Source organism: Gracilinanus agilis, chromosome 2 (genome assembly GCF_016433145.1).
Source record: "Gracilinanus agilis isolate LMUSP501 chromosome 2, AgileGrace, whole genome shotgun sequence".
In the NCBI taxonomy this organism is placed as follows: domain Eukaryota; kingdom Metazoa; phylum Chordata; class Mammalia; order Didelphimorphia; family Didelphidae; genus Gracilinanus; species Gracilinanus agilis.
In genome coordinates this window covers 295,320,678-295,343,144 of record NC_058131.1, presented here as the reverse complement: position 1 = coordinate 295,343,144, position 22,467 = coordinate 295,320,678, and the positions used below count along the sequence as shown (strand labels likewise).

The 22,467-nt window shown below is 34.5% G+C and overlaps 1 protein-coding gene across 3 annotated transcripts in view; it reads left to right on the top strand.

Moving 5' to 3' along the window:
- The window catches only part of RBL2 (RB transcriptional corepressor like 2), a 42,232-nt gene that overhangs the window by 426 nt on the left and 19,339 nt on the right, over positions 1–22,467 (top strand). For all 3 annotated transcript variants that reach the window (XM_044664146.1, XM_044664145.1, XM_044664144.1), the window contains exons 2-8: positions 5,128–5,258; positions 6,911–7,111; positions 11,361–11,425; positions 13,974–14,102; positions 15,673–15,833; positions 15,919–15,983; positions 17,246–17,432. In XM_044664146.1, the coding sequence (XP_044520081.1) occupies positions 5,128–5,258; positions 6,911–7,111; positions 11,361–11,425; positions 13,974–14,102; positions 15,673–15,833; positions 15,919–15,983; positions 17,246–17,432 (939 nt within the window). The remainder of the gene's footprint in view (positions 1–5,127; positions 5,259–6,910; positions 7,112–11,360; positions 11,426–13,973; positions 14,103–15,672; positions 15,834–15,918; positions 15,984–17,245; positions 17,433–22,467) is intronic.

Sequence of the window (22,467 nt, the reverse complement as noted above, 5' to 3'; positions counted from 1 at the left end):
GTACACCGTCCCGCCTCCGCGGGAAATGTTGTGAGCTATGGATCTATAATGATTCTTTTTAAGGGTGGGGGTTTTAAAGGAAAGTTATACTCCATGCTTGGTTTGTGCGAAGGCCGGGACATTGCCTAACTATGCGCTGATCACTTCCCTTCTCTAAACCTCAACTGTAAAATAGGTAGTTGGATTACTCTGCGGTCCCCTCGCTCCCTAATAATAGACAGTAAGCATTTAGTAAGCGCCTGCTATGTTGCCAGGCCCTGTGCTAGGCGCTGGGGATACAAAGAAAGATATGATAAACCCTGATCTACAGTTTACTGAGGAAGACTACACATAAACAAACTGAAAAGGAGGGTAGACTGAATGTTATCTGGCTGGGGACATGAGGAAGGCCTGGAGCTGGGATAGGAAATGATCTGAGGAGCTGTGAGTTTCAGAGATGATTTCATCTTGCCCTGTGATAAGTTCCATGATATATAGGAAGTCAACTGGGTGAGAAATGAAAAGGTTAAATTAGTATAATGAGTTAATTAGTAATAATTATTTTTGTGGAGTCTCGTTCCTTGAATGCAATTTTTTTTTTCATTTGAGGGATGATTAATGTTACTGAGCCTTGGTTTGCTATTAACTTTATGGAAGGTGACTGGTAATTTAGCCCTCTGGCTTAAGTGGTGTCCTCTTATTCTTAAAAGAAAGAAAGAAGATTTTATTTCCTACTTTGCTAAGATGAAGGATGGATTAATTGAAAGATTACTGAAGTTGTAGTTACAGGAGATAGATTTAGAATTGGAAGGTACTTTTAATATTGAGAACAACCCTTACATTTTACTAATAAAGAAGCTATGGCCCAGAAAGAGAAATGACCTTGTTATATGTCATTTCATTCCTTGAAAAAAATCATTTGACATGAATAAAATGAGTAAATGACATGAGTTTAAAAAAAAAAGTACAGACTTATATTCTAGGTTCTAGAGGTGATATACAATTTAGGTAAAACATAACCTTCATTCTCATAGGAAATTTTTTTAGAGCTTTACTTCCAAATTCCCTTACTTGTTTAGATGTATAAGCTCTACTGTAGAAAAGGAGAACTTAGACATAAGAGGATGGAATCAAAGGACCCCAGAATATCGGAGCTGGATCCTTAAAGGGGATCCAGTCTAATGTCCTCATTTTATAGATGAGGAACTTTGAGGCCCAAATAAGAGAAATGATCATCCTGGTGTTAAATGACATAGCTAGAATTCAAACCTAGATTTTCTAGCTCCAAATCTAGTGCTGTTTAACCTGTTTTCCTTTCCTTCTCCTTATGAGTCCAGAGAAGTCACTTGCCTCTAAGGCCAAAGGCTCTCTTAAGTCAGGCCTCAAGCAGGAAAAGTCTTCTGTTCAAAATACTGCTAAGTGTCTTCCAGGTACCATTTCCCAAATCTCCCCAGCTTAGTAGTGACTTCTACCCCCATCCCCAGTAGCACTTTGTATCCTTCTTATTTAATTGCTAAGTGCACTGCCAAGCACTGTTACAGTATGGAACCATGTTTCCTTTGAGTTAGAAGAAACCATGATATTGTATAAAGAGAACTGGATTCAGGCAGAGGTCTTGGATTCAAGTCCTTTTGTCTGTTAAGTTATAAATGAGGATTCATATAAAAATTCTACTGAAAATCCTAAGAATCTCAGCAAAATGTATTATATTATTTTTCTGAATATTATAAAATATCAGAAATTTAACATAGTATGATTTGAATGTAATATGCTGACAGCCAAATATCTAAGCTATGGTGACATTTTTTATGTTTTTTATTGACTTGAGTTAGGTAGAGAAGAAAGAATTCTCGTATCTTGTAACAAATCACTTTTAAGAAATAGTAACTATATGAAGGAGGGGGAAAACATTGAGGCAAAGTTAGAAAACAAGGTTTAGAGTGACTAAAAGGACTACTCTAAATAGATCCTTTATACCTCTTCTGTACTAGGTCCAAGGAATCATTGCATTGAATTTGTTGGTTAACATTAGTGTTTTTGATTTAATTCAGTTCAATTCATGTGATGTGTCTTCGTATGTAGGTTCTGGAGAAGTTCCATTGTTTATGTAAGAAAAGATCCTTGCCCTCCTGGAGGTTATAATTTTCTAGCACAATGTCTAGCACATAGTAAACAGTTAATAAATGCTCTTTCTATCTATCTATATATCTTGAGCAAGGGTACTTAATCTTTGTGTGTTATGGACCCTTTTGGCAGTCTGACAAAGTCTATAACCCTATCTCAGAGGAATGCTTTTAAATGAATAAAACAAAATATTATATTACAAAGGATACTTATTATTTTGAAATATAATTATCATTTTTATTCCTTTTTCTTGCTCTGTATTTTTTAATTTTAATAACAAATTTCCACATAAGTTTTCCAAAGTCATATGACCATATTGTCTCCCTCCCTTCTTCCCTTCCCCCTCCTGGTATCAATTTTTTTTAAGTTCATGTATTCTAATCTAGAGGAATATGACAGATATACATTTAAGCTCTCAAAATCTTCTAGTTATGTGATCTTGGGCAAATCATGGAATATCTTTCAGACTCATTTTCCTCTTCTGAAATGAAGTAAACCTCTAGATTTCTTATCATCTCAGAATCCTATTAATCAAGTACCTGAACAGGATTCTGTATTTCAGTATGTTAACAAGTGGTCATCCAGCTACTTATTGCCTGTTTTTTTTTAAACTCTTAACTTCTGTGTATTGGCTCCTTGGTGGAAGAGTGGTAAGGGTGGGCAATGGGGGTCAAGTGACTTGCCCAGGGTCACACAGCTGGGAAGTGTCTGAAGCCGGATTTGAACCTAGGACCTCCTGTCTCTAGGCCTGACTCTCAATCCACTGAGCTACCCAGCTGCCCCCTTGCCTATTTTTTAAAAAAAATTTCTTAATTATTAAAAAAAAAAAACACTTCCATGTAAACCATAAAGTTTACAAAGCACTTATCTCATGACTCATTGAAATAGTTAAGGGATACCCTTACCACTCTTCCACCTATAAGTCAATACACAGAAGTTAAGGGTTTAAAATAAAAAAATAAAAAGAAATAGTTAAGGGAAAGTATTATCCCCATTCTCCAGATGAAGAAACACTTAGAGACCAAATGACTTGCCTAGATTATATTGCTATAAAGTTTCATGGCTCTTAAATTGAAATACAAATGAATGCACATTGACCCACAAATTTAATGCATTAGCCACTAAGGCCTAGTTCAGACTATGTGTTAAGAATGTCAGTCATGCTTATAGACAATAGTGGGCTTTTGAGGACTCTAAACCTCAAAGAAACTTGCACAGCTCTTTTATAGACCCTGTCAACTTGACACAGTGTTTTCTTCCCTTCCACCAAGTGTTGACACAGTAACTATATCATAGTCATAGCTATTACTTAAAGACTAAAAGAATGCTCCCTTCTCTATCCAGTAACATTAAACTCTACTGGTACTCTTTCACAGAGCAATAAAAAGCATCTAGAAGTCTTTATGATTTATGAGATGTTTGACTGTTATATTCAATACTTGGTACTCAGGAAAACACCAAAGTAAGTTCTGCTTACTCAGAATCTAGGCTTTTATTGGAATATTGATTTGAATCCTCACTTACTATACCTCTTACAAAATTATTTTGTTGTTGAGAAACACTTGTCTCATTACTTATCTCAGTCTGTGTGACCTTCTATATTATAATTCCAATTTCATTTTGACAGGCCACATTTGCCCAGTATTATGCAAGCAAATATTTTCTACTTGGAAACATTTGTGACATAGTAAATACCACATTGCAAATTGGAAAATAAAGCTCAGCTTGTTTAGAACAAAATTTTTACATTTTGGTCTGTCAATCTACACAAATTATATGACTTATATTAATGAAAACAATGGACTTTTACTTGCTTTAATTGTGATATAGTCCTATTTTTCATAAACCAGGGGTTCCTAAATTAGGGGTTGTGAACTTTTCAAAAAATTTTTTTGATAATTTTATTTCAATATAATTGGTTTTCTTATTAATTCTATATATTTTATTTCATGAATTTAAAAACATTATTCTGCAGCATTGATAAGTTTCACTAGATCATTAAAGGGATACCTGATACAAAAAAAAGACTAGGAATCCCCTCCCTAATCCATTGATTATTGTCTTAATATGTTGCTCTACTAAATGTGCTTATTAGTTGAATTTTTTCTTCCTCTTTGAATTCTTAGGATGATCGTGATATTCAAAGGATCATAGGATTGGGAGGGGACCTAAGCAAGCATCTTTTCTAATCTTCACATTTCACAGATGAGGAAACTGAGGCATAGAGATCTTGGCCTGATCAAAAATCACATAACTAGTTAGTATCTGAGCTTTTCGTAATAGGGAAAATCAGTAGAGATATCAACAATTTTGTTTGGGGAGCCCATACATCAGAAATAGCTGGAGAAAAATTCTACAGAAATGTGACATTTGCATGCTTGATTTTAAGTTAATATTCAATGTAAAGTGTGAAGAAAGGACAATAGTGCCCTTCCTTTTCCTTCTCTTTTAATTAGGAAAAATATTAGATACTCTCTAAGCAGTTTTCTTGAGCATCTTCTATGTCTGCCTTATTAGGAAGGACTTTTTTGTAGTTCTTGAAAATTATTAGGAACGTGTTCCTTGGAAAAGTGATTTCATTTGAATTCCAGCCAATTAGATTTTTCATCATGAGGAGAGTACAGGACATCTATATAAGGCACATGTCACTTTGGAAATTAAACACTATTTTCCTTCCCTTAAATGTGAATATTGAATGGAATGTCAGTGGAACTACCAATGCCCTTGGGAAGCAGTACAATACACCTGTGTTTGTAGTTAGAGCATTTGGATACAAATCCTTGGTTGGCCAACTGTGTGACTTTTTACAGATCTCTTAATCCTCTGGGTCTCCATTTCCTCATCCATAGAATTAGGAGATTAGACTAGACATCATATTTAATTGACACTTAATTTTAAATTCATTTGTATTTTCTAACTCTGAGCAAAATGATTATATTTAAACAAAGCTATAATTTAAATTCCATCTTGAAATTTCTTATATTTGATTTGTTAGTTGGAACTTGATTTTGTTTTATTTTGCAGGGAAATGATCTACATTGGTTGGCTTGTGCCTTATATGTGGCTTGCAGAAAATCGGTTCCTACTGTAAGCAAAGGGACAGTTGAAGGGAACTATGTCTCCTTAACCAGAATACTGCGATGTTCAGAACAGAGGTAATCTACATTATTAGATATTTTAAGTTCTAAGAACCTGAGGATGCCTGACTAACATAATAGTTCCTCTCTAGGCCAGCAGTTCTTAACCTAGGATCCACCAGTAGATTTCATAGGGTCTGTGAAAAAATTAGATTAGAATTAGAAAAACATTTTACATCTTTTGTTTTCACTAAGCTCTTACTGAAATTTAGCATTTCCTTCAATTACTTTAAAAACAGTTTTCTGAAAAGGGGTGGATAGGCCCTACTAATTGTCAAAGAAGATCAAGACACAAAAAAAAAAATCCTTAAGAACCTCTATTCTAGACTAATATTTCTTTATCTAGAGTACAGAATAGTAGAGAATGGTAATAATGTAAAATCCAGTGGAATTGCTCATTGGCTATGGGAGAGAGTGGGAGAAGAGGAGGGAAAGGATATGTAACTATGGGAAAATATTCTTAATTATTTAATTAAATAAATGAACTTTAAAATACTAAAAATGAAAATAAAAAAATAGAGAATGGTAATAGTTTAACCTTTACCTAGAGCCAGCATTCATCAGTTTATATTTTGATAAGGAGAACACCTAAATTAAATTTAGATATATCATAATTGCGAGAGGCAGATTGCTGTTAATGCTTGCCAGTTTTTTTCTTCAAATCTTGTTTGCATGATCATCTTGAATGATACAGTGTTCTTCATAGCATTTTTGAACAACTATAGGAGAAACCCTAGTTTAGAAATGAAATATATTTGGTACTAGTCATAAAATTCTTTGATGTTTATGGGTATGTGTGTATATATGTGTGTGTGTGCATCTATGTGAATGTGTATATAAATGAATATATATAAACATGTATGTATATATATATATATACACATGAATTTAAAGAATATGAATTTCTATTTGGGTATTGCTGAAATAATTATAATTGGTTAATTATAGATTAGCTTTAGTTTGGTGATTTAAAAAAAATATTTGTTTGGAGCTAAAAAAAATTTTTTTAATGGACCAGTGGTTTCATTGACAGACTGAGGTGATATTATGGAACCTACATCTGTCATTGCAAGTTTGCAACTCTTCTTTAATTTATAGTCCTAAAAAGTTGTTTCCTACACTGACATGCTAAGCAACTTGCCTCTAGTCAGTTAGCTACTATATACCAGAGGCAAGATTTGAGTCCAGGTCTTTTTGACGCCAAGGTAAACCTTCTCTCCAATATGCCATATTGTCTCTTTGTATGTACTTACATATATAACTAGAAGCATCTAAATTCTAACCTACAGCATTTTTTGTGTTAAATTTCAGGGATTTTAAGGGTTTTTTCCTTTCTTTTTAAAACTAGTAAGCCAGCTTGTTGTTGCCTTGTTGTTTTTCATAAGATTTATTCAGGAAACATTACAGATAGTTGAGTTCAAGATAAACCTAACCAAATGTATGTGTGTAGCCTTAAAAATTCCAAAGCCATTGGTTAGCCCTGCCAGAATTTTGTATCCATAAATACAAAAAAATAACTACCCATTTAAAATTAATTCATGACTATTGTTATATTAAGTGCCTTTTGAATTGTCATCTGTATTACTATTCCAATACATTAAGAAGCAATGTCATTTTTAGTTACACTTAATTTATGAATATATCTTAATTTTTTATCTTTTAAACTACAGTTTAATTGAATTTTTTAACAAGATGAAGAAGTGGGAAGACATGGCAAATCTACCCTCACGATTTAGAGAACGTACTGAAAGACTAGAGAGAAATTTTACAGTATCTGCTGTAATTTTTAAGAAGTATGAACCCATCTTTCAGGACATTTTTCGATATTCTCAAGAAGAACCACCTCGTCAACAGAGAGGAAGAAAATACCGGTAAGACTTTCCAGCTTGTTAACGGAGAGTAAGAGATTTGTTTATCCCAAGGCATAGATTATTTCTATTTCATTCTCTGTCTTTAAAGGTTTAAATTGCTTCTTTTTCCCCTCTACATTAAATACCATTTTGCTCCATCTATTTTTGTCATAGTCATGCTTTATATTTGTATATACTTTCATAGTTTATAGAGTACTTTCACATATTTTTCGTTTGTGTTTGATAACTACTCTGCGAAATAAGTAATATAAATACAATTAACTCCCTTTTATAGATGAAGAGACTTGGATAAAGTTATTTACCCATGGTCATAACACTCTTTGGAGAGTTTTTATATAGAGAAGAAAAGCTAATACTACCATTACTACCCAATCACTAATAGTATCTTATTTTATTGGACTCTAAAGCAAAAGGCTGGGTCTTTGAACATATGGGATATATAAGACAAAGCATTTGAAAATACATTTAAAAACCAATTGCAGTGGCAATATACTTTTTAAGAGAATTAAAACCATTATAAACATGACATTGCTAAATTGAGCCAAACAAAACAAACAGTGATTCTTTTTGCTGGAAGGAAGGCTGTTTGTCTTCCCTTAATTTGTGCCCCTATGCTCTGGCTGATAAAATTGGGAATATTTGCAATTACTACTTCCAGGATCCCTATAGAGTCTGTGATATCCCTACAACTAGTCCTCTTTACTATCCCCACAAGTCCTCATTATAGTTCTTCCTTAGGACAATGGCTCTAAGACTTCCTTATCCACAAATCTTATCTTTATCCACTGATGTGTATTCAACATATGACTTCTGCTCTAAAAGAAGTTAGCAAGCAAGTTCCATTCTCAATTTCCTTAGTTAATTAAACACAGGCTCTCAAAGTAGCTCCCAAACAGAAGGTTCCCCAAATGTATTCCAGTCACCACTTATCTGGGTAGCTTTCTAGTAGCTTCCAGAATATTTTAGAAGAATTGCAATTCGATTCAACAATCATTTATTAATTGTATAGTATGTAGCGGCTGCAGTGCTGGACATTGGGGATACAAAGATGAAAGCAGAATTCCCTGTGACCTTCAGGGAACTTATATTGTTTGGAGACAGCAGTTGGTACAGCAAGTATACAAATAAAAATTGAGAAAGGAGATAGCATTGACAACTAAGAGATTCAGGAAAGGCTTCATTGTGCTGGTAGCACTTGAACTGAACTTTGAAGGAAGATAAGGATTCTAAAAGGTAGAGATGAAGAGACTTCCCTTTCCAGGTTGGAGGATGGGTTATATGAAAACACTGGCAGAAGATGTAGGGTCAAGTTAAGGGAACATAAAGTAGGCCCATTTGATTAAAGATAGAATTTGTAAAGAAAAGTAATGTGTAATAAGACTGGCGGTGTGAGAGCCATTTTGTGGAGATCTTCAACTGTTACGGTTAGCAATTTGCATTTATCCTGTAGATAATAGGGAACCCCCATCTTGGTTGCTCTGTGCAGATTAAATCCAAGAGAGGAAAAATGGAGTATGAGAGACTAATAAAAGCTTATAGTAAAACTGGTAAAAACTCTAGATGATGAGCACCTGAATTTGGATGGTAGCTGTGTGAGTGGAAAGAAGTGAGGAAATTCAGGATGACATTGAAATAGAACATGGAGAGAGCAAAGAAAAGGAAAAAAGGCAGAGATTACTCTATTGTTGCATTCTGGGAGGAACATACTCTTAATAGAAATATTTGGAGAGGGACAATTTTAATGGGGAAAATGAGATATTTATGCATATTGAATTTGAGAGGTCTGTGGGAAATTCAGAAGGTGATGTCCAATAGACAGCCATTGATATGGCTGGAATTTTAGAAGAGAAATTAGGGTAGGAATAGATTTGAGAGTTACATGTGTATAGTTAATACTTGAATATAGAGAAACATAGCAGACCACCAAAGGAGAGCATATATAAGAAGAAGGCGCACAACAAACTGTAAGCTTAAAGGGCAGAAGACAGAGGAAGGGTCTGACAGGGAATCCAAAGAATAGTGCCCTGAAAGGCAGAGAAGGAGGAATAAATAATCCCCAGCATCTTAGATGCTGCAGAGAAGTCAAGAGGAAGAGGACTGGGAAAAGGTTATCTGCATAAGAATTAACAGGTTTTTGGTAACATTGCTGAAGAATATTAGTCCTATGATCAGGATTCATGATTTCAGATACCAAGAAATGAGAAAGAAGTGAGTGATAAGGGAGTGGTTAAAGTTAGCATTGAACATTCTTTCCAGGAGTTTGACTCCTTGCCCAAAAGCTTCACTTCTAGGCTCTGGTCCTTTTTACTTCTTCAGATATGCCTATTGCCAGCTAGTAACCTTTTAGTAGATAGCACATAGAGTCCGCTGATATAAAGTGTCCAATACTGCTTTATAACACACAGCAAAGGAGATCTCTAGGTATAAGCTATGTAGAAGCACACTGTCTCAGAGTATTTTGTTTGGCATGCATTTAAATGATTATCATTATTCATTTCTTGGCCCTCCCATTTTATTCCTGTTCCCATTGTCAGGCTTCTTTCTCTGTCTCTCACCTTTGGGATTGTTGTTACTTTCTTGCTGGTTCATTATGTTTCTACCATCTTGGAATAATTTTCCCTCACAGCTTCCACCTCTCTTCCTCTCTCTTGTTCTTGTTTGTCTCAGCTTCTCAGTGCCTTGGAGAAAGTGTCCTGTTGTCTGCTCCTTTGGCACCCAATGGAAAATGGAGCTATAGACTCACTAATCTGAAACCCACTTCTATTGACAGCCCCTACACTTTTCCCACAGAAAATTTCTAATATCTTTTCTGGTAATTTAGTTCCTCCAATCTTGCACAGCATCTCCTGGGTTCTCTTTCCTTAATGTTTTTCCAACAGAGTATAGGAGTTGGGGTTAGGGGGAAAGAACAAGTAGCAGGAAATGACATAAGGATATGATTAACTAGATTTAGGCCAGACTGTAGAGGGTCTTAAGTAACAAGCTAATAATTTTAAAGTTAGTCTAATAGATAATCAAATAAGTGTGCAGGTTAATAACCAAGTGTAATTTTAAAGAAATAAAGTATTAATGCCTTTTGATTATCCCTGCGAATTAAGTAAGAAAGTTTTATTGACAAAGCTGGAACTAAAACTTAGGTGTGCTGATACTTAAAACAGTGTTCTCCCTATCACAGGGCTAGATTAAGTCATTGAGATCCAGTTAACTTGCCTAAATGTTGACAAATAACTGATCAAGAAGCCATAAATTATGAGACCTAACACTCCTCATTGGAATGCCCTTTCAGGTTGCCATACCAAAGCACATTGAATATACATTAAAAGAGGGGAAATAGTTTAGAGGTGTGGGGAGCTCATACAGAAATGGGATAAATGACCTTTATTTGAAATGGTTTTTAGAAAACAAACAGTAAGTTCTGTAGGCAGATTTTAGAGTCTGGTATGTCACATGAAATGTTTCCTGTATAGTCTGATGTCATTTTTAATACCTGCTAGATCAAAGCCTACAATTTTTCACTTTAGTTTATTTGGGTTTTTGTTTTAGGGTTTTTGTTTTATTCTCTTAAAAAAATGAACCATATGGAAATATGTTTTGCATGATAATACATGTATAATCAGATTGAATTGCTTGCCAGCTTCAGGAAGGGGGTTGGGGGGGACAACTTGGATCTCATGACTTTGGAAAACCTGTATGGAAATTTGTTGTTATATGTATTTGGTAAAATAAAATATCTTTACAAATAAAAAAAAATACCTGCTAAATCATGTTTTCTGTGCCCTCTAAACACATTTCAACATTTTTCTTTGAAATATATTATTTCCCCCATTTAAGATTCTTTGATTTCTATATTATTATTATTTTTTAAACCCTTACCTTCCATCTTAGAATCAATACTATATATTGGTTCTAAGGCAGAAGAGTGGTAAGGGCTAGGCAATGGGGATTAAGTGTCACACAGCCAGGAAGTATCTAAGGCCAGATGTGATCCTAGGACCTCTCGTCTCAGGGCCTGGCTCTCAATCCACTGAGCCACCCAGTTGCCCCCTCTTTGAAATATATTATTGTATATCTCCACTAATATCTAGGCAGAACAGAATTTCCCTTAAGGAAAATAGGGTTTCTGCTAGCTTTCCATGTAAAAGAGAGCCCAAGACTGTTGAATTCAATTTTAAGTATTTGATTCTTAAGTTGTGTAACTCTGAGAGGTCATTTCTAATTCTTCTATCATCTCATGGCTTTTCCTCACAAGGCGGCAACCATGTACAGTCTCAGAAGTTTTCCAGTTTTGTTGGGTACTCTTTGTGTATGCAAAAGGTAAGAAAAACAGAATTTGATTTTATGGATTTACTTTATAATTCCATCAGAATGTTTTGGGTACTGACTTTGTAAACCTGAAATACCTACATATCAAGATTAGCTTTGAAATTATTCTAAAGGAGTTTAATGTCAAATTTTTTTCATTATTGCTAATCCAGAAACATTCCCATGGTTTCCATGTGTTTCCAGTGTCCAGATTTCTTTTCATTAAATATCCTTAACTGAATCTGCCCTTTGAGTGGATGTAGTATATTGAGTTTCTTTTTCTGTGTAAGCTATTTTTTCAAGGCTAATGTGTTGAACTGTTAACTGGAAATATAATTTATTCATTACGTACTTCTTATGTAAGGATTATAGATTTGGCTATGTATTTTTCCTCCTGTTTGTGGGGGGGGGGGAGAAGATTCACTGAAGATAGGCCCTATAACTTTTGATAGAATTTAGACTAGTTACAACTTGTTCAGGCAAGTATGTTCATTTAAACTTATTTTCGATAATTGGTTTTCTCTACAATACCCATAGTTGCCATAAGTCTACTTTTTTTTTTCATTTTTTTTATTTTTTAAAGTCTACTTTTTATAAAGTGTATCTCCACAGATTTTTCAGTCTCTTTTTTACATAGTTCTAAAAAGATATAATTGTTGTCAGTAGCCCTCCCCCTAGGAAGTCTTATTAAGTCTGCCCACTCCCCAACCCCCACCCCAGGATTTAATAAACTTCTAAGTCATTCTTACAGGTCACCCTTCAGCTTATTCTAATTGGCTGCTGTGTTCCAGTAAAGCATTGCTCTGCAGTTTTTGCTTCATCTTTGTTCTAACACACACACACACACACACACACACACACACACACACACACACACACACACATGCTCTTTNACACACACACACACACACACACACACACACACACACACACACACACAGACATGCTCTTTATTTGGTATAAGAGCTATATATAATTTCACTTGGGATGTATGAAGACTCTTTTGATACTTAACAGATTTTCATTTATCTATTACCATTGTATGGATCTTTTTTTTTCCTATTGTCTCCCAAGTCAGGTTTATTTGTAATGCCAAGGTTTTTGAGACAAAGTAGAAAGTATTTCAAAGTCTGGAGCCCAGCAGTTTACTTAGATTTTGAACTTTAGAAGCATTGAAGCACTTTTGAGTGCTGACAGTCTGTGCTTCCTTATCATAGCAACCATGCCCCAGTGACAAGTTTGGGCTTGTTTTTGTATCAGACTTTGTAGCTTGAGGACCAATAAGAATAACTTCCTGTTTTGCACAGAGTTGGGCAGATTTTAATTTTTGATGTTCTTTTCAGAGGTGGAAGGTGACTTAAATGTGCTTACAATGCCGAGTCTGAGATGACTGTGGCTTGCATTTCTGACAAAAAAAGAAGAGGAATATTATTTATTTTTCCCTGTAACCTCTACATTATTTTGTTGACTACTTCATTTAATGTGAAGCTAAGAATTGCTTATCCAAATATACTAAGTTAAATTGTTGGCCAGGGTAAATGGTTGTCTTTTTGGATGATGGGGTTGAGGTAAGTAGGCAAATAAGGATCAAGAAACTCAAGATTTAAATGATTAGGGTTTTAACACCTTTTTGAAAAACTGGGTATGTGAAATTCTTGAAGAATTTTCATGACCATTTTAGAAATAATTCCTAAGGTGTCTAAGTTTCCTATAAGTTAGATATTTCTCTAAATAAAGCTAGTTTTATTATTTCTAAACATTTATAGTCTTTAGTCATTAAATATTTCTGTTAAGTTTTTGGTTTTTTGTGTTTTTGTTGTCAAACGACTGAATAACTTTTGGCATATATTGCTTTTACTCTGTAATCATTTTAAGTAATAGTGTTGTTTTTTCCTTCCTGGATATAAAATTATCATTAGTATGCTGCAATTTTAATGAGTTTAGAATTATTAGTTCTGGAACTTAAAAGTCTTAAGTTATTCATGAATATATTGCATTAATTTGCAGGAATTTATAATAATTTTAAATTAGTATTTAAATGAAATATAGTCATTTATAGCTCTAGAGTGTGAAATTATTACCCAAAATTGTGATGGTTTGTGGCATACCTGTGTAATTTATGACCAAAAAAAATAGGTACTTTTTTTTTTCACTATATACATACTTTTCTTAATCATTTACTCCTACGTAGTTTTGCACTATTATGGATTTCTATCACTTTCATTATAGAAGTATACTTTGCCATAGAAGTAATGTTCTTAAAGCTTGAGAATTCTCCAAAAGATAAGTTTTTAACATGCACAGCTTACAGAATAAAATGTAATAATAAAACCCTAGGTAATAGGTAATTAACAAATTTTTGAATGAATATTGAAAGAATGACAGTTATAGTTAGTAAAAGTTTTTAAAAACCAATTTATAACTGTAGAATATTATTTAATCTTCAAAATGTGTAAACTACATAGCATATTAGTGCAAGCTTTATAGAATAAGATATATAATGGGACAAGTATCTCAAGGTTTATTTAAATTTGACTTTTTGAATATTACAATTCTATAGGTAATTTTCCCATGATCAGTGATGATTTGGTCAATTCTTATCACCTTTTGCTGTGTGCTTTGGATCTAGTATATGGAAATGCCCTTCAATGCTCTAATCGTAAAGAACTTCTAAATCCTAATTTTAAAGGTAGGTGTGTTAATGGGAGATTAGCTGACAGTATAGCCTTGTAAGCCATGTTTTGAATAAACAATGCTCCTTTGATTAGCATACTTAAGTTTCAAAAAGTCTGTTTTCCATAGTTACTATAAGGTTGCCGTATAATTTTAGTGATTGGGAATTGGGTTTATGGAGAAATTCTCACTATCATATGAAATTTAGGATCTGTGGTGATGAACTCTAGCTCAAGAGTAGAAGGATCTTAGAAAAGGTGGGAAGTAGAGATGATTTATGCTCAGCAATGTTTTCTTCTCTGTTGATGATCCTAATCCTAGAAATCTTAAATGTGCAACTCAAAGAGAGAGGTGATAATGAAAAGCAGCAAAATAATCCTTTTCATGATTAAACTAATAAAATGCTAAATTAATACTTTTGACAGTCTTCAAATATACAATTTCTGTATAATTAAAGACTACAAAGTTCTTTAATGGTACATTGAAACAGGCTAAGATTATAGCATACAAAGTGAACAGGGCAGCTCATAGACCTATTTAATGTTTCTGTTGCCTTGAATGGCAATATTGAATTTGGTGGGTTTGTAAGTGTCTAGGATACTCCAGACAGGTTTTTGACTTCTGTGGTTAATGGCTTTATCAGCATAAGAATTTGAAGTTAGAATTAGCTTACAAGAGTTGCTTCTAGACCAGTGATTCCAAAAGTGGGCGCTACCGCCCCCTGGTGGGTGCTGCAGCGATCCAGGGAAGCAGTGATGACCACACTTTTTTTTTTTGCATTACATTCTATTCTGAGTTCAATAAATAGTTTCATAATTTCCAGGGGACGCTAAGTAATGTTTTTTCTAGAAAGGGGGCGGTAGGCCAAAAAAGTTTGGGAACCACTGCTCTAGGCTAAGTCGACTGAATGTCATATTCATTCTTATATTTTCTTTCTCTCCCAGGCCCCATTTGTTCCTCCCTTCTTTTTCTATGTTCTCTCATTCTCTTGTCTTTTTTCTCTTTTCTCCTTCCTCTTCTTCCACATTACCTTCTACTTCATCAGTCCCTGATTATCTTTGCTTTCACTCTTGTTCCCCTTTACTCCTTGTCCTTTTATTTTCCTTTCACTGAGCTAAGACAATAAGTTGTAATGTAAAATTGATTAGATAAATGTTAACAAATAATTAAATGGATGTTGAGAAGTTTCCACTAAATGAACATCATAATTATCTTTCAGAGCATTAATTTTGCTTTGTAATATAAGATTTCTTGCATCTATCTAATAGTTCAGCAGTTAAGATTATGGGAACCAGGAGAAAATGATGCTTTTTTTTGCCCTTATTAAGTTTCTTTGTGCATATGATAGTGATTATAATTTTTTTCTTATTATTTTGAAATGTATAATAGAGTTTCTCAAAAGTGAAGGCCATTTTAGTATTTTTGATGTGTAATTAAACTGAAAAGAACTGATTAATCCTATAATATTATTATGAACTTTCTTACCTTGTTGCTGTTAGACTCTATCCAATATTTCTGTTCATACTTTTAGTACATTATTTTTAATATTAACCGAGAGGCACATTTATCTTGTGACTGTTTTGTAGGCCTGCCTGAAGATTTCCATAGTAAGGATTCCAAGCCTTCTTCTGACCCACCTTGTGTCATTGAGCCACTTTGTGCCCTGCATGATGGTCTAGTTTTAGAGGCAAAGGGAATAAAAGAACATTTCTGGAAACCTTACATTAGAAAGCTTTTTGAAAAGAAGGTTTGTAGGAAAAAAAATGACATTCTGCCAAATTGCTAAATTTTATATGATGATGTGAGCAATCTCTTCTATTGTTTCTTTATAGCTTTTGAAAGGAAGAGAAGAAAACCTTACTGGATTTCTGGATCCAGGGAACTTTGGAGATAGCATGTGAGTGTTATAATAATCAGTTACTTAAAGATTATATTTTTAAAAGTGCAAAATAGAGGGAATTCTTTATGGGCAAAAGTTTATTTAATTTGTTGTTTCTAATTTATCTAGTTTCAAAGTTGATGTTGGAGAAAATATAGAAATTTTATTAGTTATTCACCAAATATATCAATATGCTTTTTTACATGTTTGTTAGAAAGTTTTGAGAGCCAGAATAGAACAAGGGGATGAACATCTGACTCAGGAGTGAGAGGTTTTGGACTCTTCAAATACCCTTGCTCATGCTTTGGTTACCTCATCTATAGAATAGGGGAGGAGGGTGGACTAGATGGCATCTGAGGTCCCTCTTTTAAGTGAAAATCTGTACTCTTGTATTAGGAAAAAGAATGCTATAAAATTGTGTTGAATGACCATTCTCTAAAATTTTCTTCAGTTGACATTCTTGATTATTGTTAGGAGTTAAAATACATTCACCTAGGAAAAAACTACTCTTAAAGAATAATTATAGGAAATTGAATAGGTCATTAAAGGTTCTATCACAGAAAGCTAATTATAAACACAACACTGTAGAATAGCATGTGCTGACTCATGTGATAAAGGAACATAATTAGCATTGATTTTTTCACTCCAATGTTCAGATATAGACATGATTCTACTAAAATTAAATCAGACTATTAACTTAATAAGCAATTCGGAATTCTTCCACTAGTTGGAAAAGTGAACTTTTAGGCAACCTAAAGACATTAACTGACATAACAGTTTTCTGAAAGTATACCCTTTCCCTCTTTAAAAATTATTGAGGGGGCAGCTGGGTAGCTCAGTGGATTGAGAGCCAGGCCTAGAGACAGGAGGTCCTAGATTCAAATCTGACCTCAGACACTTCCCAGCTGTGTGATCCTGGGCAACTCACTTGACCCCCATTGCCTAGCCCTTACCACTCTTCTGCCTTGGAGCCAATACACAGTATTAACTCCAAGACTGGAAGGTAAGGGCTTTAAAAAAAAAAAAAGAATTATTGACATTTTTTATTTTTTGTACTTTGTCATTTCCTAATCTATATCCTCCTCCACTCTCTTGTAACTAAGAAAAACAGACAAGCAAAACCAACCAACAAAGTGAATACATCTTACGATGTATACAACATTCCACACTCATAGTAACTTCTCTACTGAGAGGAAGCAAACTTGTTTCCTCATCTGTTCTCCAGGACTAGATTGGTCCTTACTGACTGTTCCCTTGCTTTCTTTATTTCTTTTCTATAGCAAAGCCATCAACAAGGCCTATGAAGAGTATGTTTTATCTGTAGGAAATTTAGATGAGCGAATTTTTCTTGGGGAGGATGCAGAAGAGGAAATTGGGACACTCACAAGGTGTCTGAACACTGGCTCTGGCCTGGAGACAGCTGAAAGGGTACAGGTGAAGTACAGCCTGCAGCAGCACTTTGACAAGGTCAGTAAAACAGCCCCAGACCCTCTCCATTTCTAAGGGAGATCTGAATCAAAAAAACATAGGACTTTCGGTGATGATGGTTGCTTCTTCCAAACTCAACCTGCTCTCTTAGCTGCTTGAGCCTTAGTGAAGACAAGCTTGTTTTCTTCTTTACATATCATTTGTATATGACTTTGGAAGAAAAAAAATTGTTTCTTAATTGTCTTTATAGAAGCAGTGGTTTTATTTCATTTATGATGAGCAAAATTACATTCTAGCTTCATTTTATACTTCAACAAATGTTTTAATAGAGGCTTAAGAATTCTTGTGGTTTTTAAGTAAATTCTCTAAGTAAGCCCAGCTTCTGTTGAAAGTGAGTACAGTTTTCAACAGTGTTAAAATCTTGGTTCACTGTTTTTTGAAAATTAATCATGTGGTATTAATTGAAGCAGACATTCAGGATATTAGAAATAAAACGAGAGATTTTTCAAGTTCCTTCATGGTCCTTTGTGCCCAGAAGAGAATATGAGACTTCTGAGGAGAGTGCAGCTAAAGGGAGCATGGATAATTTCATGGGTGAATGCCTATGAATAAGCAGGCTTACACTGTTAAGAATAACAGACTCAGAAATAGTTTATTACTTTTCATTTGTGAGAAGAGAAAGAAAACTACTGCTTTAAAATTTGAACATGCTCTTTATTTTTTTATCTGGGCTGCCTAAAACTGACTTAGTATAAAAATATTGGTGTGTGGAAGAAACTTAAGTGTATTATTAGGAATCCCTAGTCATCTCCAGCAGGAAGCCATATATGTTGTTACACTTAAGAGATCTTTTCTGAATGAATGGGAATTCCAGGCCAGAGACAACAAATGATGACAATAAAACCTTAGATGAAGAAACAAAAAAAGAGATCAGATCCTTTAAAGAGGCCATTGAAGTGTTAATACTCCATGGAGCTCAGTGCCCCTTCCCAGGAATCTGACTCTTATCCCTAGAAGAAGAAAAAGGAAAAGGAGGGCATTTTTCTACAGATTTCCAGTAGCCCTACTGTTCCCTTATCGACTTATCACAAAAGAAAATATAAACACTATAGACATGGAAAAAGATAAAAGAGAACTGATATCACAAGAGAACAGTAAATTCTTGGATGTACACAAACTAGAAAGAAGAGAAAAGCCAAAAGGAGAAAGACAGAAAATTGAGAAAGAAATAAGAAAGGGAAAGGGAATGAGAAAGGTGAGAATAAGAGAGGAAAAGAGAATGTGAATGAGAAAAGAAGAAGAGGGGCAGCTGGGAAGCTCAGTGGATTGAGAGCCAGGCCTAGAGATGGGAGATCCTGGTTTCAAATCTGGATTCAGACACTTCCCAGCTGTGTGACCCTGGGCAACTCACTTGACCCCCATTGCCTAGCCCTTACCACTCTTCTGCTTTGGAGCCAATACACAGTATTGACTCCAAGATAGAAGGTAAGGGTTTTTTAAAAAAAGAAAAGAAGAGGAAACAGGAGCTGGAACAAGAGTGAGTTAGGAACTGGGATCGGACAAAGAGAAAGACTTGAGACCAAGTCTATAGCCTCTAGTATATAGGCTCTATAGCCAAGGACTGGGACCAGAAAAGGATCTCAGGCCATAGTAAAGATCAAAGTTGATCACAAAAGAAGAGAAGATACTATGAATGAGAATAGGAACATGGAAGAGAGGGAAGAAATATGAGTGGGGAAGAGAGAAAGGGAATGAGAGAGAGAGAAGGACAAGAAAAGTGACCAAGAAGAGGATGAAGAAGATGCTTATATGAATAGCAGACATCGGAGAGAAAATTACAGGAGGAGAAAGCTACTTATCAAGAGCAACTTAAGAATTGAAAGATTAGAGAATGGAAGAAAACTAGAAAATATGAAAGAGAAACAAAGAGAAGAAAAGACAAAGAAAGGCAAAAAGAATTCTTGATTCTTGGAAGATTACAATGATGACAGATCCTAATTATTATAAACGACTTCAGAAAAGATTGTGTGACGTAGAGATGGAAATGGAAGCATATGTGAGATGGGAAAGGAGAAAATGTGAAATTGGAAGAAATAAGGCAACATCTTCTGGCAGAATGACATCCAAAACCAAAGAATGGAAAAGAAGCAGAAAAGCACAGAATCTGTGGAAAAAGAAAAGTGAGAGCCCATAGAGGAAGAGGAGGGAACAGAACAAAAACCTTGCCTTAAACAAACCTTGTAGCCTGTCAGCTTGGCTCCATCAGTTTCATCTGCTAGTGGCAGTGCAACCCCCAATACTTCTGGGACTGAATATCCCTATGGTATCATCATCCTCTGTGAAAACTCATCTGATCAACAGCAACTTGAAGTATACAGGCCAAAAATAAGATTTAAGTCTTCAGCTGGGTGCTTTCAATAGTACTGAACAACCTAATGCTATAAACAAAAGAAGCTCCCTGTGGATAATGTTTTCAACAAATTTGAGGATGAAGACATTGATGATGTCCCCCAGGAAAGTAAACTGGTTCCCTTAGATTATGGTGAAGATGATAAAAGTTCCACCAGGTGCTGTTAACACAGAAAAAAAGTACAAACATATCAAAAATCTTATTGAGAAAATTCTGACACCTAAACTTGAGCTCTTTGCATATGCCCTAGATTGTTCTATTATGGAATGTTATGTTAATGGAATGTTAATGGAATGTCAAACTAGACCATGGATTGATAAGAAAATCATGAATATATAGGTGAAGAAAAAGCCATGTTAATTGATTTTATTTGTTCTAAGCTTATGGCTCATAAGCTTCACCACAAACTATATTAGATGATGTTGCCATGGTACTAGATAAAGAAGCAGAAGTTTTATAGCCAAGTGTGGAAATTATTGACAAGTGAAATAGAAGCCAAGAAAATCAGTCTTATAAAATAAAATTTTTTGTATTTAGGTTCCAGTTCTAATTTTTCCCCTTTTTCATCATTCAAATTTTATGTCTCCTCAAAGACCCTTGTGAGATCTAGAATTTTTAACATAGAAAATGTGAGATTTTTTTGGTCTTCTGCTCTAAGACCCCCTCTATTCTCCTTCACATGTAGTTATTTGAATCCTACATTAGTTCTCTTTATAACTCACCTGGTAGAATTACTGGTATGTTTTATAAGCTCCTGCTATTGAACAACACCTCTCTGATAATCCTGTTCCATTCATTTGTTTCTTGTAAATATTAAAATAATTTCCTCGGTTCTCTTGCAAAATTGCACTTAAAATGTTGAATTGTTTCTAATTAGAAAACCGAGATAATCATTTTATATTGCAAGAACATTGCCATCTTTTATACCCCAGGCCTTTTTAAATTTAAAAATTGATCAGAAGTAGCAAGTCCCATTTAAGGTATAGAATTTAGAGTATAGGAATGTGTTAGGTGAGCTACCCACTCTTCTTTAAATTATGTATGCATGAGCATAAACAAATGTATGAACATCTTTTTTCTTTCCTCTCTTATTTGTTTTAGGACCACTTGCCTTAAACATTTAATGATTCAGGATCCTAAAGGAAAGTAGTGATGTTGTGCCAATCTAAGTGTCTTTGACAGTGTCTCAATATAAGGGATTTTATTATGGTGCAGGATTCTGTTGAACAGGATGGAGTACACCTGTTTAGCTGGTTTCTTTAGCTTTTCTCTTAAGGGAGAATGAGTACATTTCTTTAGGTTGATCATTAAATTTTAGTGTTATGTTATTTTTTACATTCATTGCCTTTAACTCCCAAAGCTCCGTTTAATATATACTCGTAACAACTTCTAATCTTTAAAAAATATTTTTTAAGAAAAAAATCCTTTTAAGAAATGCTTTCAAGAAATATTTTCCTTTTTTAAAAAAAGGCTAATTTCAACATAGGGAGAAGTAGAAGAAAACATTAATAAATTTGGACAAACTGTTTAGAAAACAACATTTGCATCCATTGGGGCATTTTTTGACCACTTGATTTTTCTTTTTCTTTTTTAAAAAATTGTAAGGAGAATGTATGACTTAATTATTTTTATATACATAAATGGAGACTTTGTTTTTCTTCTACATATCCAGGTTAAAAATCTGAATGTGTATGTAAAGTCTTTGAGCTATGTTTACTGTAGGACAGAATTTTTCCAAGGACCAAAACAGATTGATCTGTTTAGAAAAGCATAACTGTGATCTGGTGTTACTCGATTTCTTTCCTCTTGAGGGGACATTTGAAAACACTGTTCTTAACAAATGGAAATGTGAAAAGGTTCCACCATATAAATATCTTGGATATTAAAAATATAGAAAGTTGATCTGGAGACTCATTCTTTCAGAGCTTATTAAATAAATGGCATCATTTTATATTTTTTTACAAAGCTGTTTCTAGACTAATCAAGTACATTTAATACACAGGAAAATATATTGTAATACTGCAGGTGATCCATGTTGTAGATACCCCTTCCATCAGTGCAAATCATAGCTTATCCAGGTCTTCTCATGTTGTGATTCTTATTTGTGTCTTTCCTTCCATAGACTTTTCATGGAAAATGCTTTCTTCTAGGTTTTCCTAAATCAGTGATGGGCAAACTACAGCCCAAGGGCCAGATATGGCCCCCTGAAATGTTCTACCTGGCCCTGAGACATTATTCCTAATCTGATGAATACAATGAGTAGGATACAATACAATGAAACTTTGAGAGTTGCCTTAGAAACAGACTGACAGATGAGCATTTCCTTTCCTTTGGCCCCCTCTTTAAAAAGTTTGCCCATCACTGTTCTAAATGTAAGACTTGATTGAGAGCCAGGCCTAGAGACGGGAAGTCCTAGGTTCAAATCTGGTCTCAGACACTTTCCAGCTGTGTGACCCTGGGCAAGTCACTTGACCTCCATTGCCTACCCTTACTGCTCTTCTGCCTTGGAGGCAATACACAGTATTGACTCCAAGATGGAAGGTAAGGGTTTTAAAAAAAAATAATAAAAATAAAAAAATAAATGTAAGACTTGTATTCCACTGCAGCATTTGGGTTGTATATTATCCTTTGTTCTTATGTGACCAGCCAACTTCCTTTTCTAGT